Genomic DNA, 27799 nt, shown 5'->3' on the forward strand with positions numbered 1-27799 from the left:
TTGCTACCTTTTTTGTGAAGTAATTATATTGTAACATTAATTACATTACTAGGTTTTTTTTAAAGAAAAGTAGTTACTTTATGAAGTAACGCAATATTTTAACAGTACTTTCCATAAAAACTACCATAATTTGTTACTTTTAATTAAGTAACGGAATATTGTAATAGTTCTTTCCATAAAAAGTAACGTTACTTTATAAAATAAACGCAAAATTGTAACTAGTTACTTTTTTAGAAAATAACGCAATATTGTAACGAGTTACAATTTTGCATTATTTTCTAAAAAAGTAACTAAACGCGTTACAATTTTGAGTTTTTTTTATAAAGTAACAGTTACTTTTTATGGAAAGTAATGGTACAATATTGTTACTGTATAAAAAGTAACTAATTACGGTAGTTTTTATGGAAAGTAATTACATAAAGCATTACTTTCCATAAAAAGTAACCAGAGGTGTCAAAAGTATTCGCATTCATTACTCAAGTAGAAGTATAGATACTGGGGTTTAAAAAGACTTCTGTAGAAGTTGAAGTATCAACTCAAGCTTTTTACTCAAGTAAAAGTGTAAAAGTAACTGGTTTCAAAACTACTTAAAGTATAAAAGTAAAAGTAATGTAAGGGGAAAAAATGCCATTAAAGGGGTAGTTCACCCAAAAATGAAAATTCTGTCATAATTTACTCAAATTGTTCCAAACCTGTATGAGTTTCTTTGTTCTGAAGATTGAAGAATTTTTGTAACAAGCAGATAGAGCAACCATTGACTGCCATAGCATTTTCCCCCTACTATGGCAGTCAATGGTTGCTCTATCTGCTTGGTTACAAACATTCTTCAAAATATCTTCAGAACAAAAACTCATACAGGTTTGGAACAACTTGAGGGTGAGTAAATGATGACAGAATTTTAATTTTTGGGTGAAGTATCCCTTTAAGGACAAAAGATTAGGCCGCGCCACAGTGCATACCCCACCTCCTCAAAAAAACATTTTTCTGAAGGCCATAATGACTATAATGTTATATTAAAAAGTTAATGTTGATTATGCACTTGGCTACGCGTTTCAGCCGCATATATTCCCATTGAAAATGAACGCATTTTAGGACAATGCAAATACATTAAAGAACCATATTGTGTACTAATGAGCATTAACGTGTTTCATGGAGTGGAAGATTTGATGACTAGTTGCCTATAAATATTGTAAAGGTGCAAAAAGTCAAAATTCAGAGGCATGTTATCAATAACCATTTTTTGAATGTGTGATCAGTGTGGCCAGATTGGGTCAACAATTTCCAGCCCAAAAACCTCACCAAATGTACATTTATATATTTTTTTAAAAATGGTTATTGATAACATGCCTGGTTATTGATAACAAGTTTGCACCTCTTACAATACTTATAGGCAACTAGTCACTCCAAGAAAAAAAACCAAAACTTTAACTGCCAAAATAATGTGATATTATTGTATTGCCATACCAATCAATGTTGATAAGTAAGTTACCATTTTATCTCCTTAAAGCATAACATTGATGATTAAAAAAAAAAAAAAAATCCCAGTAAAACGGTTCAAATATGACTATATGTCCAGGTAGAAACTGTCAAAACCGCAATCCCTTAGAAAAACACAAGATTTTCAATGTCAACAGTAAGAAGCCACTTTACGTGCAAAAAGTGCCCAATATAGAGATTGGAAAAAGCTATGTAATTAACAGGCATTTCACACGTTAATGCTCACACCAATGTCAAAATGCGTAATTCATTTATACTGTACAATAATCCGTCAACAAATACATAACAACAATGCGCTTACCCTTGTGTTGCACTTTGCTTTGACAAAACTACAGTATGTCTTTCGTGAAGTACATGGCACATGCACATTTAGCACAGTCAAAACGGATTAGTCGTTGATTTTAACATCTTTCAGCATCTGTCGGGGTTGCTAGTTGCAGATGTCCTAAGTGTGTGTATGATGATGGACAGGAGTCACGGTTATATTTATAAAGAGTCTTCGAGTCACAGGTGTAATTCACGTTTGAGAGTTGAGTCACTCTCCCACTCTTTACTGTAGATACAACTTACTGTGTATTTATGCCACTGGCATAGCGATCACTGATTCACTGGAATATACAGCTCCGAGTCATCGCGCTAAAAACCCGGCTAAAGTCATGAATGAGGCTGAGCACGTCTGCCTGCGGATCGCTGATTGGCTCAAAGTACGTGCTCGTCGGCGAGAACCCGCCCTATCTGGCCACATGGTGTGTGATTTGTGCAGGTGCAGGCGTGATTGATAGCCTACAACCCAATAGGGTGTCGGAATGGTTTGTGTTTATCCTTCTCATCCAACCACAATCAAATTCACTCTGTCCGGATGGCGCGATTTATCTGGATAGTATTTTTTATTTTATGACAAGCCGGAATGAAAACATGCCGAAATGGAATAGGAGTAACGAGGCTATTTTTAAAATGTAAGTAGTAGAAAGTACAGATAATTGCTTGAAAATGTAAGGAGTAGAAGTAAAAAGTATGCTGAAAAATAATTACTCCAGTAAAGTATAGATACTCAAAATTTCTACTTAAGTAAGGTAACGAAGTATTTGTACTTCGTTACTTGACACCTCTGAAAGTAACTACTTGCTACCTTTTTTGTGAAGTAATTATATTGTAAGATTACTTTTCTTTAAAAAAAAAACTATTAATGTAATTAGTTACTTTATGAAGTAACGCAATATTGTAAGATTACTTTCCCCAGCAGGGGTGGGAGAAATTAAGCTTTTCCAAACTTGGAATGAACTACTTTGCAAACCGTAATGACGCAACAAAGCCCATTTTAAATCTTGAAATCATGTGACTTTGACAGTTTGATACACGCTCCAAACCCCTGGTTCGAAACGAAAGCTCTCCAGGTTTGATGGCGCCGTGTTTCATCACAGGACCGGCTCACCTTCATGTATCCCTTGAGCAGTCGCTGCACAAACTCGTAGGAGGCGTACTGCCGCAGGCGGGCCGGGAAGTTCTTCAGCTGGTTCAGGAGGCCGTCCAGATTCTGCCGCAGCTGTAGGAACGAGAACACGGAGTCAGAGAAGCAAACCCTGGGCTGCGCGACCGACGGCAGGAGCGTTTCTCGCGCTCACCTTGCGCGGCTGCACTGAGACCCACGGCTGCTCCTTCATCTGATCGATCTGCTCCCAGACCTTCGACAGCTCGGACCAGACGCCCTTCAGGTCCTGCAGCTCCTCCAGAGCCACCTGGCAGAGCAGCAAACACAGGTTAACCAGAGCTACATCTGTGCATCTGAGTCTGAGGACATGAGCAATTCATGACCGGAGTTACACTTGCAGCCTTTACCCCTCTGCTGCTCTTCCTTTAGGGGTTGGTCATCTTCCCGGACACCTAAACATAAAACTTCCTCCACCCCAGTAAAACCAATGCAATTTATTATTCTTCAATAAGATTTTTTTCTTTTTAATTTTGTATTTTGAGATGATTTGATGGTATTTTTTAATATTTATGCAATAATTATGGTCTATTTTTGCCATTGAAAATTATACACTTTTTAATTATTGCAGTATTTCAGGTTAATCTAGAGACTAGGCCTTCAAAATTATTTTTTTGAAGGCAGATTAGCCCCTCTTTTGGAATTATGTAAGAAATCATGCAACCATGTGTGTAACCACTAGAAGTCTATGAGAGGCTTGAGAATTCACTAGTTCTGTTTTGAACACATTTAATGTTTTTTTTTTTTGATGTATTTGAATATACATTTAAAATATCTCAAAGACTATTTATTATAAAGTTTCAGATATTTTTTGTTGTTGTTAGAAAAAGAATTTTTTTTTGCAGATTTCCCATTCATTTCCTATGGTGTCATTTTTGACCGAAGAGCACAAGTGGGAGTATTTATTTACGACCAATTAGCATGCTCGAATCATGCCCCCAATTTTTTGTGTGTTTACATCCCTAATGCTAGAAAAGTCACCAAGTTTCATATCATTCTGATGAAGCTGTGATTTAAAAAAATTCCAAATGTGGTTCATAGGTGTGTGTGTGTGTGTGTGTGTGTGTGTGTGTGTGTGGACTGGTAATCATCACGTTATGGGGACAAAATGTCCCCACAAAGATAGCAATATCCGAAATCCTCATCCTTGTGGGGACATTTTTAGGTCCCCATGAGGAAAACATCTTATAAATCAGACTAAGTGATGTTTTTTGAAAATGTAAAATTGCAGAATGTCTCCTGTGAGGGTTAGGTTTAGGGGCAGGGGCAGTGTAGGGGGATAGAATATACGGTATGTACGGTATAAAAACCATTACGCCTATGGAAAGTCCCCATAAAACATGAAAACCCAACATGTGTGTGTGTGTGTGTGTGTGTGTGTGTGTGTGTGTGTGTGTGTGTGTGTGTGTGTGTGTGTGTGTGTGTCAATATCACACTTGATGTTTAAGAGTGTCACCTCTTCACTGCTGTGTACTTTTTTTCAGCATTGTGGCCGATTTGTAGATTGAACACAAATATTCGGAGAATTTTTGTGTTTTTGCCGATTTCCAATTCCTTTCCTATGGCCGAAGACAATGAACTAGGGATGCACCAAAATGAAAATTCTTGGCCGAAACCGAAAACCGAAAAAGAGGAAACCAAGGCCGAAAACCGAAACACCGAAAGAAATTCTGCCAATTATTAGTACCATTGCATTTATGGCTATGACTGTGTACTAACTTTACTAAAATCAAGGCATTGTAAATCCATAAAATAATATTAAAGTTTAAAAAAAAAAGTTTATAAAATAAAATTCAAACTAAAATGTTTAACTTGACCCCACTCATTTGTACATTAAATAATAATGTACAGGCCTACAGAAAAGTTTTAAAATTAAATGTTCTTTCATAAAAACAAAGTGCATTTAGGTCTAGTGCATTTTAAATTTTTCTCTGTAGGACTACAAGAAAGTGCATTCAGATTGTGCAGCCCATATTAACTGTAGAATAGGGTTAGCGGTACACAAAACTGACGGCTCGGTACAGCAGTTTTACAAAATGGCTTTTTATTTATTTTTATTGGTTTACTGAAATAAAAGTACCTGTCCTTAAATAAATTATATTATAACTAAATGTTTATTGAAGATATTGCTGTAAACTATATAGGGAGCCCTTACTTGCACATTAATATTAGAGGTTAACAACAGAGCCCAAACTATGAGCCGTAATTCAGCTGATATTTATTTTTAGATATAATAATCAACACTCAAATAACACACAGTACACAAACATGTAAACTTCACATAAGGCAGTTTTTGCAATAACTTCTAAATCTAATTATAAAATAATTTTTTATCAAATTCGTTGTTGAAATATGATCATTTGTGTCTGTCATTTTCATGACAGGTTTACTTAAACATACATGAAATAATCAAGATATCATTGACAGGTTCAGTAGAATATAATGAATATAACGGCTAATATAGTTCATATATTTAGTGAAAGATGATTTCTCAAGTGAACTAACAGCTGTGGACACTGAATGACTGCCTGAGGTAAATGTGATGCTAAGTTACATTATTGTTTAGTTTAGCCTCAGTTATATTGAGGTCTTTCCGCCGTTGAAACACTGACTGAGCGATTACACCACATATGCTACATATGACCGTAAGTTGTGTCCTCAATGGTCATTCATGTTTATTCTTAAAGGAAAATATGATCGATCGCGCTCACAGATGACCGTGCGCGCCGCGGCTTGAACTGTGATGTGATCAGTAATGCCACATTAAAGAGTGTCAAAACGGCATTTATCGTTTAAATTTCGTGATACATGTTGATCGATGTTGGTGTGTGAACTCGGATTGAAGTGTGTTCCGCGCTTAAAACATGCCCACTGTTAAAGATTGCATTCAACCGTTGGGTTTCACAGTGAAGTCTGGTCCTCTTCTCATGGAGAACATGAGCTCTGGCTGTCAGTGATTGGCCATGGAGCAGATGTGTGTGTTTCTCAGATATACTGAAGTCCACACCGCAGACAAGCACGTGCAGGTCGCGCTTTCTGTTTGCGTCATCACAACATTTCGGCCGTGTTGTTTCGGTGATAAAAGTCTTTCGGCCTTTTGGGACATTTTCGGCCGAAAATTTTCGGTGGCCGAATATTCGGTGCATCCCTACAATGAACGCTCCTTTTTTTTTATGACCCCTTAGCATGCTCGAATCACGACCCCAATTTTTATGCGTGTTTACATACCTAATGCTAGAAAAGTCACCAAGCTTCATATCATTTCGATGAAGCAGTGATTTTAAAAAAATTCAAAACAGAATTTTTTTTTGAACCGAAGAGCACCAGAGGGTTAAGCAAATTGCAAAAGATAATGTGACACTACAGGAAAAAACAGTTTTCATGCATGGGTTTGATTTGACTGCAGTCGCGCACCTGAACTCGCTCCTCGCTGCTGCTCAGCAGGCCGGTGTCCGTCAGCTCCAGAGCCTCTTTGGCTCTTGCACATTTCTCCCGGTCATCTTTCAGACGGCCGAACTTGCCCTCGTAGATGGTGAGCGACTGCAGCGCCTCCTCTGGACGCAGACTGCCCTGCAGCGGCAACAAGCAGATGGACACTCAGTGGAGGCCTGAACTCACACACACACACACACACACACACACACACACACACACACACACACACACACACGTACCGCTACTGGTTTGGTCTTCTCCCAGTCGGAGAGCAGATCGGTGGTGCGGTTCTCCACCGCGCGGTCCTCCTGCACAATCTTCATCTGGAGGTTGGCGACCTGCTGCTGAATGGCCGTGTCTTTGCGCTTCATGATGTCACTGAAGGCGCCCCATTCGCCCTCGATGTTATCGATGTACAGCCACGAGGGCGGGAACTGGAAGCGCTGCTTCTCCAGCAGACGCTGGCCGTTGCGGAACAGCTGCAGACGGGACGAGAGACTTTAATCACACAATACAGGCCTCGACATTAACGCTTGTCCGGGACAAGTGAATTCTTTTAAGGGGTAAGTGAAAAATAATTTTACTTGCCCGACGGACAAGTATCCTGAGTAAAACGTCAAAACAAAAACTAACTAGGGAATCACCAAAGTGCAATAATGATTCTGCCTCAGTGTAAGTGGAGATCAATAGTGGAGAATATAAACTGAACTGACGTTAATAAGGTTGAGCTGTTGAGGCTCGCGCCGCCTCTCCAGGAGAAAATCAAAAACACATGAGCGCCGCTAGTACAAAGAAACTCGGTGAACATACACGGTTAAAAATGTGCAGTTTTTATATTTATATATTTATAACATATGATACAGTTAAGCAACATCACACGAGCAAGAGTGTGTTTTCCTGAACATCACGACTGAACATGACACTGATCTCATACGCCAGCTCCATAAACAATTACCATTAAGTCACTTACATTTTAGATGCAATTTGGGCTGTTTTTGTTCTATTTCAGCAGCGAAAATAGTTCCAAACAAAGATCACAGCAGAACCATAACACATCTCACAGCATCAGTGTGTGTGTGTTAGTGAATGATTCAGTGTTTGAATGAATCGGTTGAATCAAAGATTCAATGACCTGTTCATAACTAGGGTTGGGAACCGAGAACCGGTTCTTATTCAGAACCGAAACTGATTTTTGAAAAATACCAGAACCGCGCGAAATTCCTAAGTTTCGGTTCCGAAAACGGTTCTGGTGCAATGTGTGTGCGAAGCGCTGGAAGCGTATCCTTTCATAGCGAGTGACAGCCAGTGTTGCCAAGTCCGTGGTTTTCCCGCTTTCCACTGTTGCCGCGGGCTGTGTTTCATGTCCGCGGGTTGAAGCGATTGTGCAATTGTGCGGGTTTTGTTGTGAAAACCTGGCAACCCTGGCTCACCTCATCATGAATATTAATTACGTTGCCTGCCGCTTCCAGGAGTGCAACGCAGTTCAGCCTGAAAGCCCTCGCGCTGCACATTTACGGTTTTGCGTCAGATATTTTCTCGTTGACCACCAGCATGGCGAAGAGAAAGTCACAAGTATGGATTCATTTCCAAAGAATGAATGATAATGAAGCAAAATGTGAAAAGTTAATAACATGCAAAGGAGGCTGCACTAGCAATTTGACAAAACATTTGCTACAGCACAGAGTGCCTCAGGGCTTATACCAGATTTATAGTGTAAGGCATATATATATATATATGTATATGTATATGTATATGTATATGTATATGTATATGTATGTCAACCGTTGAGTCACCATGGTTTAGGTAAGCGTTTAGGCACAATTACCTTTGTAATGCTGAATTGCAATTTATTATTTACAAGTTCACTGAATAACTGAATTACTATTAAATTAATATACAACTAATTAATAAATATAACTAATAAATATAATTTATAACTTGGTTTTATTCAGAGACAGAGAGATAAAATGTAATAAGACAATTTCAGAGGTGTTCATTTGAAAAACAATGTGTTGCAAGAATGGCTTAATTAATACTGTAATATATGTACAGTACAGGACTTTTTTGACATTGCCAACCTGTAAATTAATTTTAGAGCAAGTAATAAACACAAAATGGATTGTTTGAGTTGCGTATTGTGCCTTTTTCCTTTACCACTATTTGTGTAATAATTTTAATGGAACCGGAATCGGAACCGGAATCGTTAGGCGGAACCGAAACCGGAACCGGAACCGGAAAATTTCTCACGATTCCCAACCCTATTCATAACGACCGCCACTGAATCGACTCAATGACTCGCTCATTCAGACGGTCACCTGCTGCCCCCTACTGGTGCAGGTTCTTTTTTTTGTATTTTCAAAAATATTTAAAATAATCTCATAACATAATTTAGGCTACACTGAACAATTACAACTGCATTAAATAATTAAATTTGATTGGTAACAGCCTATAGTGTCTTCTAATTTAATTTATAGATCAAATTTAAGAATATAAAAGGAAAGCTGAAGCATAGCCTATATTTAATAAGATTATGGAAAAATGCCCTTTATAAAAAGGTAAAAATATCCCAAATATGCATATTCAAATATGTCAAAGCTGATTGAACACTGGTGAGAATATTGCTTCAGAATAGATTATATTTATAAAAAAAATCCGGACAAGCTAATGTTTTACTCGGACAAGTGAATGACAGATTTGCAGAAGGACGAGTGTGTGAAGCGGCCTAATGTCCAGCCCTGGAATAGCCTCCACAGAATGCGTGTGAGAATCTGAGTGTACTCACGTCCACTTGTTTCTCGAACTGCTTGATCTTGCGTTTGAGCGTCTGCACGTAGGTGATGAAGGTCACGGCGTCAGAAGTGCTGGCCGTGTCCACCGAATGCTGCTCCAGTTCTTGACGAGACTGAAGGATGGGGGAAAAGTTCAGTCACACTCGCTCACACACACATAAACACGGTTCCCATCAGAGAGAGCTCAAACACACCTTAGAGATCTGAGAGTGGAAGTCCTGCATGTTGTTTCCCAGCATCTGCCCGAACTTACTGAGCACCTCCTTATGCCACGAGTCGTACTTCAGATTCACCTTGGACTGGACCTACATCACAACACAAAACACACTTTCAGTAACGCAATACTCCAACATTACTTTCCATAAAAAGGTAACATAATATTGTAATTAGGGGTGGGAGAAAAGGTTGATGCATCGCGATTCGTTATCCAACGATTCAGAATCGATTCTCAAAAACTCAGAATCGATTCTGTGTTCAATTCAAACGGCCACTTCACCACTGTGTGTGTGTGTGTGTGTGTGCGCGCGCGCGCACGCTTTTCCCGCTGAGAGGGTTCAACACACACACACACACACACGTTTCTGCAGTTTTTCCGCAGTTTTGCTCAAACGCCTCACAGCAGTCGCTCCTCCGCTTCTCTGGCCGCTCTGTGTCTGCCTCCACATTTCACAAATGTGTTTTGCTTATTAAATGCAAAGTTTTTAATTTCAAAAGCATTTTTAAATTAACTTCATATTTCCAACAAACGAAATTCTGAGCCAAAATAACGAAGTGGTGCTCAAGCGCTTTCCTTCCATTAATGCTCAATAACACTCCTGAGTCTCTGATGCGGTGGCCGGACATAAACCAACATCTGAGGCATAATTTCTGGAATGACTTATGGAATATTGCTGAGCTTCTGCACAATGTTTCAGACGAGTGGAGAATTCTGAACAAAGGCTTGTTTTGGCGAGTGATTGGTTAAATGTCTCATGACTGTTGCAGATCAGCAGCTTCTCATGTGAGATGTTCTGCACACACACTGAGTTTGGCTTCTCATCGCTAAAGCTGTTTTTCTTCTGCATTAGCCGAAGTTTTAAAGAGTTTTTTGTGGCTCTAACCAAAGTAAAGTTTTTTTTGCTTTAAAAGACATTTTTTGTTCAAATTTTCTAAAGAAACTGAAAAATTGTCACTTAGTTGTAAATTGAGAACTGATTATTCTTAATGGTTGTTCTTTGCAATTGTATGTTTCATTAGAGCTTGTTAATCTTGAATATAACTTTGTTAATAAAATAAAAGTATTGAAAGAAATCTTCATAATAATTTTTAATATGGCAATACTGTCAAACAGATATTCTAACTATAAACAAAACACATTCAAATGTAAAGTTCATGTGTTTGCACAGCAGGATAATTAGTTAGCAAAAATGTGTGTTAAGAATCGTTTTGGGAATCGGATCGTTACTCCCAGAATCGGATCGTGAAGTGCCTTAAAGGGTCAGTTCACCCAAAACTGTAAATTGTGTCATTAATGACTGAGCCTCATGTGGTTGGACACCCGTCAGACCTCCGTTCATCTTCAGACACAAATGAAGATATTTTAGTGTAAATCTGATGCTCTGAAAGGCCTCCATTGGCTCAACTTTACACTCTCAAGACCCTTAAAAGACACTAAAGACTAAAGTTACAAAGTCCATCTCACTACAGCGGCTCTACAATAACTTTATGAAGACGAGAATAGTTTCTGTGCGCAAAAAAACCCTAAATAACGACTTATATAGAGATGACGATTTCAAAACACGGCCTCATGAAGCTTCGAAGCGTTATGAATCAGTGAGTCGATTCAGCGGTTCAGAGCTTTATGAATCAGTGAGTCGAATCATGATTCGGATCGCGTGTCAAACCGCTGAATCGACTCACTGATTCATAACGCTCTGAACCGCTGATTCGACTCATTGATTCATAACGCTTCGAAGCTTCATTAGGCCGTGTTTTGAAATCGTCATCTCTATACAAGTCGTTATTTAGGGGTTTTTTGCACACAGAAACTATTCTCGTCTTCATAAAGTTATTGTAGAGTCACTGTAGTGAGATGGACTTTGTAACTTTAGTCTTTAGTGTCTTTTAAGGGTCTTGAGAGTGTAAAGTTGTTAGTTGTTCCCTAGTTGTAACGCATCACTGACCTTGCCGTAGTCGATGATGACCGGTCCGAACTCCTTCCGGGTCTCTGCGTTGTCAAACGTGCCTCGTGCTTTGCGGATCTGCACCAGCAGCGCCTGCCACTTGTTGAGATCCTCTCCCAGACGGTTATAGATGTTCTCGGGCTGCATGTCCCACAGACACTGGTACTGCAGCCACACCTGAGGGACCAAACGCAGTCAGGCCATGCTCTCGTGAGAACAGTACACACTCACTCACTCACTGGGAAACCTACCTTCACATACTGCTCCACCTCGGACACGTTCTCCTTCACCGCGTTGTAGGATTCCTCCAGGGCCGAGGGCCCGTCGGGCATTCTGGTCAGAGCGTTCCTGTAGAACTTCTCCTCTTCCGATAACTCGTAGTGAACACCGACCTGTTTAAAAACAGCGGACGTTAACACGGGTGCGGGAAACTGAAAGCGGACGCAGAGGAAAGCAAAACACACCTGATATCTCTGACTCTGGATTCTGGGCAGAGACAGAATGACCATCTTCCAAGCAAACATTTCCTGGTAAAGCCTGTAGCGGCAATCTTCAATCGGCGGGTTGAGATAGATGACCTGGTTTGTGATCCTCAATTCATGGATGACATTCTGTTCGGAGAAAGAACAGTTCAGTTGGATCTGACACTATCAGATGAGAAGGAATTTAACATTCGTTTTCATAAAAAGTAACTTATTGCTAACTTTATAAATTAACGCAATACTGTAACAATACTTTCCATAAAAACTACCGTAATTAGTTACTTTTTATGAAGTAAAGCAGTATTGTAACAGTACTTTCCATAAAAACTACCGTAATTAGTTACTTTTTATGAAGTAACGCAATACTGTAACAATACTTTCCATAAAAAGTACCGTAATTAGTTACTTTTTATGAAGTAACAATATTGTAACAATACTTTCCATAAAAACTACCGTAATTAGTTACTTTTTATAAAATAAAGCAGTATTGTAACAGTACTTTCCATAAAAACTACCGTAATTAGTTACTTTTTATAAAGTAAAGCAGTATGGTAACAGTACTTTCCATAAAAACGACCGTAATTAGTTACTTTTTATAAAGTAATGCAGTATTGTAACAGTACTTTCCATAAAAACTACCGTAATTCGTTACTTTTTATGAAGTAACGCAATACTGTAACAGTACTTTCCATAAAAACTACCGTAATTAGTTACTTTTTATAAAGTAATGCAGTATTGTAACAGTACTTTCCATAAAAACTACCGTAATTAGTTACTTTTTATAAAGTAATGCAGTATTGTAACAGTACTTTCCATAAAAACTACCGTAATTAGTTACTTTTTATAAAGTAATGCAGTATTGTAACAGTACTTTCCATAAAAACTACCGTAATTAGTTACTTTTTATAAAGTAATGCAGTATTGTAACAGTACTTTCCATAAAAAGTACCATAAATAGTTGCATTTTAATAAGTAACGCAACATTGTAACAATACTTTCCATAAAAAGTACCATAATTCATTTCTTTTTATGAAGTAACAATATTGTAACAATACTTTCCATAAAAAGTACCATAATTAATTTCTTTTTATGAAGTAACAATATTGTAACACTACTTTCCATAAAAACTACCGTAATTAGTTACTTTTTATAAAGTAACAATACTTTCCATAAAAAACACAGTAATTAGTTACTTTTTATAAAGTAACGCAATATTGTAGCAGTACTTTCCATAAAAACTACCGTAATTAGTTACTTTTTATAAAGTAATGCAGTATTGTGACAGTACTTTCCATAAAAAGTACCTTAATTAGTTACTTTTTATGAAGTAACAATATTGTAACAATACTTTCCATAAAAACGACCGTAATTAGTTACTTTTTATAAAGTAATGCAGTATTGTAACATTACTTTCCATAAAAACTACCGTAATTAGTTGCATTTTAATAAGTAACGCAATATTGTAACATTACTTTCCATAAAAAGTACTGTAATTAGTTACTTTTTATGAAGTAACAATATTGTAACAATACTTTCCATAAAAAGTACCGTAATTAGTTACTTTTTATGAAGTAACAATATTGTAACAATACTTTCCATAAAAAGTACCGTAATTAGTTACTTTTTATGAAGTAACAATATTGTAACAATACTTTCCATAAAAACGACCGTAATAAGTTACTTTTTATAAAGTAATGCAGTATTGTAACAATACTTTCCATAAAAAGTACCATAATTAGTTGCATTTTAATAAGTAACGCAATATTGTAACATTACTTTCCATAAAAAGTACCGTAATTAGTTACTTTTTATGAAGTAACAATATTGTAACAATACTTTCCATAAAAACGACCGTAATTAGTTACTTTTTATAAAGTAATGCAGTATTGTAACATTACTTTCCATAAAAAGTACCATAATTCTGCATAAATGATCTGAATAATGCCACTTGTGTGTTTGTAGAGTTGGCGGACTCAGTTATTGTCCTGTAATCACAGTGAAGTTGCTCTGAGATGATCTGTGTTGTATAAAGTGCTGGAGAAAGAAAGCGGACTTGACGAGACGAGCTCAAAACTCCACAACAGTGTTAGTCTTGCCTTAATCTTGGGGTCTCCTCCAGGCTTGTGACTGACTTGAGGAGCCTCAGTGTCCATGTCCACATCAGCCTTGTCCTCCATCTGTCCCCGGAGCACCTGCGTCCAGGCTTTGAGTCCCGCCTGCAGACGCACGCCGAGGATCCGCTCGATCTACAGAGGAAACATGTTCACATTAGAGCGGATGCGAGGGTCAGACGAGTCCTCTGATGTCCAGCAGAACTCACCTCGATGTCCAGTTTGTTGACCCAGATGGGCAGATTGGAGTATGAGTGCAGGTTGAGGTCATCAACAGCCTTCTGGATGCGGTTCAGGATCTCCGTGAACATCTTATGCTCGTACATGCAGGTCTCAAGCGAACGCACCTCCAAATCAATCTTCTCCTCGATCAGAAGAAGATCATCCACCTGAGAGAGAAACACCCACAAATCAACATTCACAGCTCTTCATCCTGGCCGAAGTAAGGACACACACCACTGAACTTATGCTTTTACAATGAAAGCAATAAGCAATTAAGCAATTAAAGACCTATTGAGGTGATTTTAGGCAAAATAGCTGTAAAATGATAAATACAGTCAATAATAATGATTTAATGATTTATCACTTTCAACCAATATGTGGCACAGTTACGAAATTGATGTGGTGTGGTCAGAATAAGGGAACAATGACACATGCAAAGATTGGTGCCAATATATCAAAGCAGAGTGTCAATATAGTGTCAATATGTCATTGCAGAGATATAGCGTCAAGAGGTCTTTTCATTATAAGTATTGACCACATGGCGGTGCTGTTTTGAAACCTTTACCTTAAAGGCATGGTGCTGATGGCACATATCAAGTTTCATAATGATACACCAATTCATTTGTAAAGCATTGCATTTTATATCATAATTCTACATTGTAGTCAATGGGAATTTCATGTTTTATTCTATTATAGCGCCACCAAGAGGCTCAATCCTACCATTTTTGTCCTCAGAAAGAGCCCATGCATGTGTGTGTCAATTTTGGTGAAAATATCTTGTTTCGTTTTGGAGTTATAGACATTTATATGCAAAAACACATGAAAAATTACTGACACCTGACTTTGATTGGATGTTACTCCCCCTTACTATCAATATTTTGACATTTGTGCATTAGCGTTCAGCTATCGACCTATGTTTCTGAACTTCTGACGCTGGTTTCGTCTCGATCGGACTAGCGGTTTCAACGATATCAGCTAATGTTTTATAAGCGCTAAATTACAACGCTGCACAAACCATACGCCAAAACCTGGCAAGTCTGGTATCGTTGGACTCGACGAGAATTCAGGAGACAAAAAAAGTTACTCCAATGAAAATAAGTGAATCTCACCCAAAGTTAGAACCATTTGAGAAAAAAAAAACTCCACTAGGGGGCGCTGTTTCAAAACTTCTCAGGCTCCTTCAGGGCATCGAGCTGATGACCCATACCGAGTTTCATAACAATCCGTTCATGAGTTCATAAAATACAGCATTTTAGCACAATTCAAAATGCCCGAATCTAACGACACCACTTTTATGATTTTTTGACAAACGGTTCAGAAGTTATAAGCAAAAATATCTATCTCCAGACCAGTAGGTGGCGCTGCACAGAAACGCTGCATGTCGCCTCAGGTCATGCTTGTGATGACATGTACCAAGTTTGGTTTGAATACAATAAAGCGTTGCGGAGATGCAGCCTTAAGTGTATTTTCGCAACCGCTACATACAATTTGTTCGCGCGTTTATCAAAAACAATTTGACGAATCAACTTGAATTCCATGTTTTTTTTTTTGTCAGCATATTCTGAAGATGATCTGGTTACATTTTAGTGAAAATTGGAGCAACGGCCTAGTTCGGTTTTTCGGTTAATTAAAAATGGCGGGAAAATTATTATGACAGAATAGGGTGCAATCGAATTGGCTTGAGCCAAGGAATCAGGGGGGGGGGGGGGGGGAGTATTGTGTCTCTATCCCTTACGGTTCAAAAGTTATTAGCAAAAATATGAGAAAATTTGGACAGGTGGTGGCACTAGAGGGATTAAGTTAGAGACTCCAAAATTGGTGTGGTTAATGTTGGGCCAGTCCTCTATCAGTGTGCCAAATTTCATAACTTTCCCGCAAACAGTTCTATGGGCTGCCATAGGCGGAATAATAATAAGGGTTTCAACCTTCAGTGCTCGGCCCCTAATAATAAAGAACGAGCGTGTGTGTGTGTGTGTGTGTGTGTGTGTGTGTCCAAACGTCTGATTGGTGCTCTGGTACCTTTTCTTGGAAGTTGAAAACGGTCTCCGCCAGACGCTGGACGTAGGGGTCGAGTTTGTAGGACTCCCAGACCAGAGAGATGCCCTCGGTGACGAGCGCCTGCACCTCCTTCTTCAGGCCGGCCACCAGCAGCGAGATGGAGGTGCGCTCCTCCACCTTCTCGCAGGTGCGCTCGTATGTGCGGACGCTCTCGATGAGCGAGATGGCGAACGGGTACAGCTGATTGGCCTGATGGGCTTTGTTGACGATGGCCAGCGGCACGCGGAAGCTCAGCCACTTCAGGTTGCGCACCTCCTTGGAGAGCGTGATGATCTCGGGCAGGAAGTTGACCTTGAGCTTCAGCACGGTGCCAGTGCGGCCGCGGGCGCGCGTGTTCTCGATGGTGAAGATGCGGCCGGACACGCCCAGATTGCGCTGCTGCACCTTGCGCGCCCAGTCGTCGAAGATCTCCTGCGTGTTGAGCTTGGCGCGGAAGCTGTCGCCGTCCTGCTTGAGCTTCAGTCCCTCCACGTGGTTCTCCCAGCCCTTGCCCAGGACGTCCTCCACGCGCTTCATGTAGGCCGTGAGCTGGCGGTCGATCTGCTTGGCCCAGATGATGGAGCCGGAGACCGGAGGGAGGTCGCGCACGTGGCTCATCTTGCAGGACTGGCTCTGCGGGTACTGCACCTTGAACTTGTCGTGCAGAGACTCGATGTCGTCCTTGACGCGCTGGATGAGCTGCGTCTGGTATTCGCGGATCGCCCCGCGGATGTGCGGCCGCACGAACAGGGCGTTGAAGCGAGAGAATATGCGGAACATCTCGTTGGCGTTCTTGGCGGTGCCCAGCTGGTCGCGCAGCCGAGCCGTGATGCGCGTCTCCACGCGGTCGATGCGCTCGTCGTAGCGCTTCATGGCCGCTTCCCAGGCCTCCATTCCCTCCTTGGACACATCCAGCCCGTCAACTTCCTTCACGTTTTCATAGGCCAGATTGACTTCCTCGATGGCGTTGGCGTCCGCAGCGTCGAACAGAACCTCGGCCACCTTCAAATCCGCCGGCTCTGCGGTCTCACCCTGAGCATGCTGGGACACGGCAGACACCTGCAAAAGATCAGACAAAGTCATGTTCTGCGTCTTATACAGACGTACACAACTCTACAATATTAATATCAAATTTAGGGCCGCACACCGTAAATCAACATGCTAACCAAATCTACTCATTTCCACTGTATTACTAATAAATACTTTGATGGCTCCAGACGAACATTTCACCAGCGCCACTCGGTTCTACAGATGGTAGAAACAGGAGGAAAACGTATCATAAGGTTATTTTAAATCATAAAATTACTATTGTTTTGCATTGTTTTGTTAATAAGTGCAGTTACTGATTAGGGCTGAGTATTGACACAACTTTCACAATTCGATTAGATTTCGATTCAATTAAATTCAATATGGATTATTTTAGATGTATATCAGGTATAATCCATGGCCAATTTTCTCAAGGAAAACTAATTTCTGAACTAATGTTGTAAACTATGGGAGTCAGTTGATACTACATTAGCCTACTAATATTGAAGGTACAAATTAACTGATTTGTATACAAAGACTTAAATTACACTAAATGATTTTTTTAAATAATAATAGCTATAATATTAACTGTACAATTACATAATCATATTTCTACTCCAATTCGTATATTAAATATAAACAATTGGCTGTCATAAAAACTTGCCAGATTTATTCATAGGCTACAGACATGCATTAAATATTGAAGAACATGGACAATGAATATCCTCGGTAATGTGGTGCATATAATTAGCAAAATGCTCCTCTCTAGAGTTAATTTTTCTAGCTGATTAACGAGTTTATGGACACTGCATATGGTTTTTCTGAGGTAACTGACGCGACATTGTTTACTTGTAAGCCGTTTTACTGACGTCTTTCTGCGGTTGAAACACTGATTGAGCGATTCTATGTGACATGATACGGATTTCAGTAAGTTGTCCTGTATCTTTAACACACTTTCAGAAGCTCATTCGTGTTTATTTCGCGCTGTAACTGTAACCGGCAGAGCGATCTCGCGCCAAAACGGTATTTATGCTTTTGAATTTCGTAACGCAATTTGAAATCTGAGACTTCGTTTCATATCAATAATAATAAAGCACAAAGATTATTGCGATTTATTGGATGTGAGGTGCGCTACAATGTTTATTTCATTAATTAACGGAAAACAGGATGACTAATCGATTCATGGGATTTAAGAATCGATATGGTTTTGTAAAAGTGAGAATCGATTAAAATCGAGAAAACTATTTTTTTTTTTACCCAGCCCTATTACGAATAATAGTACATGTGTGTTTATCAGAAATGTAACAGTGAAGCGCTGAGTTTGAACTGTAATGCCGAAAAAATTCACTTTTATTATCAACAGTAAATGTGCAAAAACCTAAAATTGTAATATTCCACTCTTATTAAATGTAATATTGTTCTTCTATAGTATCATACTGAAATAAAAGGAGCAGTCTTCACTTGTTTTCTGTGTAATCAAGTCACAAATTGAAGAAAAGTTTTAGTTTTTCATGAGACTTTGTGACTTCCTACTTTAGTCCATTTATTAAGGAGTGGAAATGTGTAATAAGCCGCCACCTACTGGTTATAGTGTTTTTGTTTTTTGCCATAAAGTGGCCAGCACCTTCAAACTTCTAGTTTTACAAATCATCACACTAAAAATATTAAAATGTGATAATATTTAGAGTTTTGAAGTGCTGGAAAAAGTGTGAAACACTTGAAAAGTGCTTGAATTTCACTCTTAAGAGGTTAAACGGACCCGGAGATGAATAATGTCAAAATGTAATTTGACTATTTCTTCCACAACACCATGGGGTGTTCCTACATTAAATCAGTGGTGAATATTTATGATTTGTGGACTGAAATGAAAGTTTCAGACGTTTCTCCTGGTCTCCGCGTCAGCTCTGATCTGATATCTGTGGTTTATAACCGGATTCTGCACCGAACTCTTCCTCTAGGTTTCGCAGTGGCGATGTTATTGATACTGAGGTGAACTCAAGCGTGTTCTCGCGGTTTAGTAGCGGTGTGGCGTGATGGATATCGGCCCGTGTGTGAGCTCTGATGTCTATTATTGCTCTGAGCTGATCAACAGCACAGCTCAGACGAGTAGCGCGGTTCTGTTCAAGTTTTCCGTCTGATGTTTCTCATATGTAACAGAAATGTCAGCTCTTATCAGTCGAGCACCAGTGCGACCTCCAACCACATGCAGTCGCACCAGCGGGAAAAAAGGTCGCAAAATGCAGACCTGGAGCCCAAGGCATCTGTATAATGACACTGGTGTAATAAATGTGCTGAGTCTATAGAGGCTGCTCCTCACCTGAGGTCTGAGCACGCGCACGATGACGGCCCGCAGCTGCTCGTGCTGCCGTCGGAACCGCCGCATGTGGTCCAGGCGGGCCTGAAGCTTCCGGTGCGCCGGACTCAGACGCCACACCATCTTCAGATTCTCCTCCCTCTTCCTCTTCACGATGTCCCTCAGGAGCACCTGCAGCTTCTCGTACTCATCCTCCCACGTCTGGAAGACCTCGAAACACGCCACCATGACCTGCGGAGGAAGCGGAGCGTGAGTGGAGGAGGCGGAGGAAGCGGAGCGTGAGCGGAGGAGGCGGAGGAAGCGGAGCGTGAGCGGAGGAAGCGGAGCGTGAGCGGAGGAGGCGGAGGAAGCGGAGCGTGAGCGGAGGAAGCGGAGCGTGAGCGGAGGAGGCGGAGCGTGAGCGGAGGAGGCGGAGCGTGAGCGGAGGGCAGGGTTTCTGCAGGCTTCACCAAGTCAAATTTAAGACTTTAAGACCATTATCAGGGTTCCCACTTTTTCAGCAACCATTTTCCAGTACTTTTCCAGGAAATTTTCAATTTTACTACGGCGGGAATAAAAGACAAGGATCATGCCAAATATTGCTTTCGAAGTCTTTAAAAGCCGTCCAGTTTATTGCCATTATTTAACAATCCAGCATTTTTCAATATGAGCTCTTAATCATACATTATGACTTATGGAAGCTTGTTTAAACCACAGAATAGAAAGAAAAGGTAATTGAGACTTTATCTCGCTATTCTGACTCTCGCAATTGCGAGTTTACATATTTGTGATATAAACGCGAAAATGTACGCAATTCTTTTTTCCTCAGCATTGGACTTTATAACTTGCAATTGCAGTTTAGATCTCACAATTCTGAGAAAAGAAGTCAGAATTGCAAGATATAAACTCGCAACTGCGCAAAAAAGTCAATTGTGAAGAAAAGACTTGCGAGTTTATGTCACGCAATTCTGACTTTATAACACACAAATGTGACTTTTTATCAAAATGTGATTAGGGAGCAGCTTACGAGTTAACATTCACTGCATCATTTGAGCAGTTATAGCATTAGCATTAGCTAACGGCTGAGAGTGGCAACACAAGACTAAACATCATTATTCAAAAATGCTACTCACACGCATCAAACTCAGCATTTCTGAACATGTGCTTTCTGCAACTAGCGCTAATTGTTTGGGCCAGCGATAAACTCATTATACTCGGCTAAAGAAATAACTTTTTTTTTAAAGAATTTTCCCAGACGACAACAACAAGATTTTCCAGGACATTTTACATTTAGTCTAATTTTCCATGTGTTTTCCAGGACGAGTGGGAACCCTGATTATGAATGAAATTTAAGACCTTTATCACGTAATAAAAAATTTTTTACAAAGGAAATGCAGAATCAAAAAATTACACAAGCAAATTAATTCATTCAAATTGAACAAAGTATCAGTAAAGTTGTACTTCCCCACAGCTCGATCCCACCAGAATTCCACAATATATATAAATATATTTTTTGGGTGATTTGTTTGAGAAAAATGGCTTGAAATTTTGTGGTGGTAATTTCCAGAAATTTACTTTTTTTTTTTTTTTTTTTCATAATTAGGATGCCACATTTACCATATGTTAGATGCACAATAGTTACACACGACAATAAAACAAACAAAATGCATAAATATTGTTTGGTATCTTACAAAAAAAAAAAGGCTAGGCCAATGGTGTGCTATCTAGCTTTAATAACACCATCGCTTATAGGGTGGGAGATATGACAAATTCTTACAAACAAGTAGGCCTAAACCACAGCAATAAGCAACTGCTTAATAAGATCTCAAGTAATTAAGAAATCAAGTAAACAGTCAATAATAAAATAAAACATTTAAATAGTTTAAGTACTGTTTTCCCCCCCGTTGTTGTTTGTTTAACATTAACGACACCGAAAGGAGCGGGAGATATTATGATACGTTCACTTTAAGACCTACAGTAATGTGCAGATCCAATACTGACACACGTCCCAAACTTGTTTACTCAAGACATAACGGCCAATATGGACATAGACAGTCATAATTATGTGTATTTGATCGTTCAAGGGCAATAAGCCTAGAAATAGGACAAACGCATGCACAGCATCTGCAGCCAGTCTGACGTTGGTCCATGTGTCAGTACCAAATTGAGTTTGAGGTTTACATCGCTTTTATTAACTTTTTTTTTAGTGCTATCAGTCATATCATACTTTTTATTTGGTCATTCATCCACCTTGCGCAATCGCTTCACCTGGTCCTTGTCACTTATGCGAGACAGCAGGTGAGAAAGATTCGCCTTCGCCGTTAGCTGAAGTATAAAATCCGTTTTTTGTGTCTGTTGTACAAACCGAAAGAGACTATAACACGAAAGCTGATTGGCTTCAATATAAGCTGCATGTTGACGAGAATAGTTTCTGTGCGCAAAAAAACCCTAAATAACGACTTGTATAGAGATGACGATTTCAAAACACGGCATCATGAAGCTTCGAAGCGTTATGAATCAATGAGTCGATTCAGCGGTTCAGAGCGTTATGAATCAGTGAGTCGATTCAGCGGTTCAGAGCGTTATGAATCAGTGAGTCGATTCAGCGGTTCAGAGCGTTATGAATCAGTGAGTCGATTCAGCAGTTTGAATCGCCAAATTTCAGCAGTTTGACACGCGATCCGAATCATGAATCGACTCACTGATTCATAACGCTTTGAAGCTTCATGATGCTGTGTTCTGAAATCATCATCACTATACAAGTCGTTATTTAGGGTTTTTTTGCGCACAGAAACTATTCTCGTCTTCATAAAGTTATTGTAGAGCCGCTGTAGTGAGATGGACTTTGTAACTTTAGTCTTTAGTGTCTTTTAAGGGTCTTGAGAGTGTAAAGTTGAGCCAATGGAGGCCTTTCAGAGCATCAGATTTACACTAAAATATCTTCATTTGTGTCTGAAGATGAACGGAGGTCTGACGGGTGTCCAACCACATGAGGCTCAGTCATTAATGACACAATTTACAGTTTTGGGTGAACTAACCCTTTAAGACCTGTTTAAAATTATTTAAGACCTAGAACTAAATACTTCAGCGAATTTAAAACTTTTTTAGACTTTTTGGAAGGGGCAAGGGCGGCTCGAGCGAGCGGACACACCTTCTCAAACTCCTCGTAGGCCACGTGCATGAGCTTGCGCGTGCCCAGGACTTTGAGCAGCTGAGAGCTGAGGTCTCTGGAGATGGCCTCCACCAGTCTCAGCGCGCGCTGGATGGGGTATTTGGTGTTTCGGATCTTGCGGAGATGAGTGAAGATGGCCACCAGTGCCTGCCGGATCTTGTCCAGCTCAGTGGCCGACAGCAGATCGTTGAGCGGGAAGTCCTTCATCAGGGGGTTGTAGTCATTCACCGTCTCTACGGCCTGCTTCAGCCCTGAGAGAAACACACACACACACACTCTGAGTCTGGTTTCTCCAAGGTTTATTTTCCTCCATTCTGCTCCTGATGGGGTTTGGGTTTCCTCTGGCTTGTCTTGCTCAGTTGGGGACACTACATGTTCAACTAAATATCCAAATAAATCTAATTATTAAACTAAATTAACCATATCAACTAAATTACTGATCTAAAGCCCACACTGTCACTGTATGATAATTGAAATGAGCTGATGACATCACAGTTTTCTCCAGAACGGCTGAATAAAATTATGCTGCATTATTTTCCTGTTTAACACTGTGAAAGGGTTAGTTCAGCCAAAACTGTAAATTGTGTCATTAATGACTGAGCCTCATGTGGTTGGACACCCGTCAGACCTCCGTTCATCTTCAGACACAAATGAAGATATTTTAGTGTAAAGCTGATGCTGAGAAAGGCTTCAGATAGGCCTCCATTGGCATTCAGTACATTTACACTCACAAGACCCATAAAAGGCACTAAAAACGTCGTTACAAAGTCAATCTCACCACAGTGACTCTACAATCATTTTACAATGCGACGACAATAGTTTTTATGCGAAAAAAAATCTAAATAACACCTTTATCCAGCTTGTTCTTGTCTTCCGTGTGTGTCTCCACGACGCATGCGTGAGAATATGAGCAGATCCGGCGTTCGGACACATGACCCAGAAGAGATTTGTTTACGAGCAGAGGAAGACGCGCGTATCTCAGCTGTTGAATTCTACACTGATCGTGCTTTAGGTCTCGCTGTAGAGCTCAAATGGGGCTAAAGTGGCATTTCATGGATTCCCGAACGCCGGATCTGCTCATATTCTCACGCATGCGTCGTGGAGACACACACGGAAGACAAGAACAAGCTGGATAAAGGCGTTACTTTGATTTTTTGCGCAAAAAACTATTGTCGTCGCATCGTAAGATTATTGTAGAGTCACTGTAGTGAGATGGACTTTGTAACGACGTTTTTAGTGCCTTTTATGGGTCTTGTGAGTGTAAATGTACTGAATGCCAATGGAGGCCTATCTGAAGCCTTTCTCAGCATCAGCTTTACACTAAAATATCTTCATTTGTGTCTGAAGATGAACGGAGGTCTGACGGGTGTCCAACCACATGAGGCTCAGTCATTAATGACACAATTTACAGTTTTGGGTGAACTAACCCTTTTAAGCTGCTTTGAAACAATCTGCATTGTTAAAAGCGCTATATAAATAAAGTTGACTTGACACACACCGTGATAAACGGGACGGTCCCTCTCACACACACACACACACACACACACACACGCACACGCACACGCACACGCACACACACACACACGCCTCACCTGTGTCGGTGTCGAAGCTGACCGTGGCGTGGAAGCGCTTGCCGTGCTTGAGGATGTCCAGCGTGAGCAGGACCTCGGGACTCTCCCTCTTCTCCTGGATGCGGTTGAGGGCGCGCTCGAGGTTCAGCCAGAAGCTGATCTCCTGCAGGGCGGTTCCTGAGGCCGGGTCTCGGTCCAGTTTCGTCACCTGCAAAGACACAGAACAAACCTCAAACCACGGCAGGACACACTTCACACACTGAATTGTGAGCTAGCAGGCGATGGATGTCTTCTAGTGTTGTCACGATACTGGAATTTCTAACTTCGATACGATACCTAAAAAAGTATCGATATTCGATACCACGGGGAAAAAATGCTGCATATACTGTCAAAAAGATATTTAATATAATTTATTTTTTTGTCCGTCTATTGAATGTTTAGGCGATTAAACATTTCTTCTGAAGAGATCACTTTATATGAAGGTTTTTCTCATACATAAACGTTGATCAATTACCATTACAATCATCTCACAAATATTTGCTTGCTAATTGTGTTGCAATAGCTACAGCACAAGCAAGCTTGATTTCAAAATGAATTTAAAAAGACGAGTAAACAATAATAAAATAAGAACAAACAAATGACTGTATTCAGGTAAGAAACTGAATTTAAAAAAAACGTAGTAATCAAATTTAAAATAACATCGGATAATCTTCATTATAAAAAATGAAATAGAGATGAATCCATTAGAGTTACACAAGTGAATCAGTCAAGAGCAGTCAGTGATCGTTTGTCTTTTTGTAGTTTGAGTAATAAATAACTGCTGTTTCTTTAAAGGGATAGTTCACCCAAAAATGAACATTAGCCCATGATTTCCTCTTCCTCAAGTCATCCGAGGTGTGTGTGACATTCTTCTCTCAGACGAATATAATCTGAGTTATATTACAGAAGTTCAGGCTAATCCAAGCATTAGAATTGGATTCATAGTTGCTCTGTTTTTGAAGACCATAAAAAGTGCATCTGTGCGTCATATAACTGCTCCAGCGGCTCTGGGGTGTTAATAAAGGCCTTCTGAAGCGAATCCACGCGTTTGAGGAAGAAAAATATCCATATTTAAAACTTTATCAAGTAAACTTTCGGCCTCCGCCTTCTGTGTAAAAGTGTTGAATGTTGAAAGTGAAACTCCAGATGTGTGTGTGACATCATGACGAGCGGAGCTGAGCGTTAGTCTTTCCATCCGCAGGGGAACTTTACACACTTCCAGAAACTGAACAGGGAAGGCGGAGGCCGAAAGTTTACTTGATAAAGTTTTAAATATGGATATTTTTCTTCCTCAAACGCGTGGATTCGCTTCAGAAGGCCTTTATTAACACCCCAGAGCCGCTGGAGCAGTTATATGACACACAGATGCACTTTTTATGGACTTCAAAAACAGAGCAACTATGAATCCAATTCTAATGCTTGGATTAGCCTGGACTTCTGTAATATAACGCAGATTATATTCGTCTGAGAGAAGAATGTCACACACACCTCAGATGACTTGAGGAAGAGGAAATCATGGGCTGATGTTCATTTTTGGGTGAACTATCCCTTTAAGACCCGACGCACGCATAGATCCCAAACACTCCTGCTACACACTCTTCCTGAACTGTTTACGACTGTGTTCACGTTAATGCTCACCAAGATGGACATTGAGATATTTTATGAGTGAATTTGACCATTAATAATCTGGAAAAAGGAGCTAATTTTTGCCCTTGTATGTCAGAGGCGGCTTTATTACGGTGTGTGTGTGTGTGTGTGAGCGCGAAATCTGCGGGAATGAGTAGAATTAACATAATGTGCAATCCTGCACGAAATTCAGACCCGTCACGCCAAAACTAACACCAGGGTTAACCGGACTGAAGGAGAGGAGGTGCGGCTGATATCGATGCTGTAGAAAAGGAATATCGTATTGTTGGATTACAAATGTATACATTGTTATATCTAGGTTCCAATGTAATAGAATATTCCTGAAAACATTATCTATATTTGTTTTTTACATTTTGAAGTAAACTTGAGGAAATTCTAAGGAGATTACATCAGGCTGTGTCAGTGTTTGAGACATTAAGTCTTTTGTCTTTATGCACTTCCTGACTATTTACCATGACAAGTTTAGAGCAAAACTGCCTGAGTGATTGGATTAGCATCTCTGCGTTTGAATAGTTATGCTGATTGAATTACGGCTGATGAGACAGGAATGTTTGGGGTGTGTCTCTATTTTCCTATGTCTCCTCCCCCTGCTGTATAACCCCTCCCCTGCTCTATAACCCCTCCCCCTGCTGTATAACCCCTCCCCCTGCTCTATAACCCCTCCCCCTGAAATGTAGATAAAATACAATGTTCAACTGGCTTTAGTCAGACTTGGAACCTCAGCGGAAAGACAGCACATTTTTTCTCAATAAAGAATCCTGCTGAAAAACCTATCCAAGTTCTCCAGGTCTCTACTTCAAGAAACAACAGAAGTTCACAACAGTATCGTTTCAGATATTTCAGTATCGATACATATCGAAATATGGGTATTTTTGACAACACTAGTGTGGTTATGCTACCAGTACAGCACCTTCTGTATCTCTCGGATCCAGCGGTTCACGCCCGACTGCAGCTGGTTCAGGAAGCTCGGGTCCTCCACCTTATCCCCGAAGTCCGTGACCTTTGGCTTCTCCCCGCGCTCGTAGCACTGCTTGGCCACGTTGGTGATGATGGGATGGATGAGCAGGCTGATCTCGGGGATCTCGATGTTCTGCTGCAGGTGCAGTAAGCCCATCTCCAGCTCCGCGATCTTCTTCTCCACCGAGGGGGCCATCTTATCTCCATCCCTACACAACAGATCACAGCGCATCACACCTTCCCTTCCGCAGGGAGCCCTCTTCAGGAGCGGGGCCTTACCTGTCCGCTTTCCCAGACTCTCGTAAGCCCATCTCCAGCTCCGCGATCTTCTTCTCCACCGAGGGGGCCATCTTATCTCCATCCCTACACAACAGATCACAGCGCATCACACCTTCCCTTCCGCAGGGAGCCCTCTTCAGGAGCGGGGCCTTACCTGTCCGCTTTCCCAGACTCTCGGATGTAGGATTTGAAGTATGGAGCGACGGCATTGCTGATGAAGGAGTGCAGGGTCTCGTACGGGGAATCCTCGCTGAGCGTCAGCACCCGCACCTGAGTGGAGATGGGTTTATCTGCATCAATGACACCCGTCCGCTTGATCAAGGCCAGGCTGGAGAGAAGAGCACATGCTAGGGTTAGACAGAGCTCACTCACACACACTCACACACACTCACACTCACACACACTCACACACACTCACTCACACTCACTCACTCACACTCACACTCACACTCACACTCACACTCTCACACTCACACACACACACACACACACTCACACTCACTCACACACTCACTCACACACTCACTCACACACTCACTCACACACTCACACACTCACTCACACACTCACTCACACTCACTCTCACACTCACTC

General features: G+C 40.5%; 1 protein-coding gene across 1 annotated transcript in view; it reads right to left on the reverse strand.

Annotated features, from left to right (window-relative positions):
* dync1h1 (dynein, cytoplasmic 1, heavy chain 1) overlaps nt 1-27799 on the reverse strand; it is a 132340-nt gene that overhangs the window by 98528 nt on the left and 6013 nt on the right. Inside the window, exons 3-19 of the mRNA XM_079833960.1 lie at nt 27360-27533; nt 26880-27135; nt 24305-24491; nt 22692-22963; nt 19565-19792; nt 16204-17280; nt 14172-14351; nt 13948-14097; nt 11834-11980; nt 11621-11761; nt 11370-11546; nt 9402-9512; nt 9201-9320; nt 6658-6897; nt 6398-6553; nt 3120-3233; nt 2930-3040 (exon numbers count right to left, since the gene is read on the reverse strand). Of these exons, the coding sequence (XP_079690086.1) occupies nt 2930-3040; nt 3120-3233; nt 6398-6553; nt 6658-6897; nt 9201-9320; nt 9402-9512; nt 11370-11546; nt 11621-11761; nt 11834-11980; nt 13948-14097; nt 14172-14351; nt 16204-17280; nt 19565-19792; nt 22692-22963; nt 24305-24491; nt 26880-27135; nt 27360-27533 (3841 nt within the window). The remainder of the gene's footprint in view (nt 1-2929; nt 3041-3119; nt 3234-6397; nt 6554-6657; nt 6898-9200; nt 9321-9401; nt 9513-11369; nt 11547-11620; nt 11762-11833; nt 11981-13947; nt 14098-14171; nt 14352-16203; nt 17281-19564; nt 19793-22691; nt 22964-24304; nt 24492-26879; nt 27136-27359; nt 27534-27799) is intronic.

The sequence above is a fragment of the Gobio gobio genome (genome assembly GCF_949357685.1).
Source record: "Gobio gobio genome assembly, chromosome: 13".
NCBI classification, from domain to species: domain Eukaryota; kingdom Metazoa; phylum Chordata; class Actinopteri; order Cypriniformes; family Gobionidae; genus Gobio; species Gobio gobio.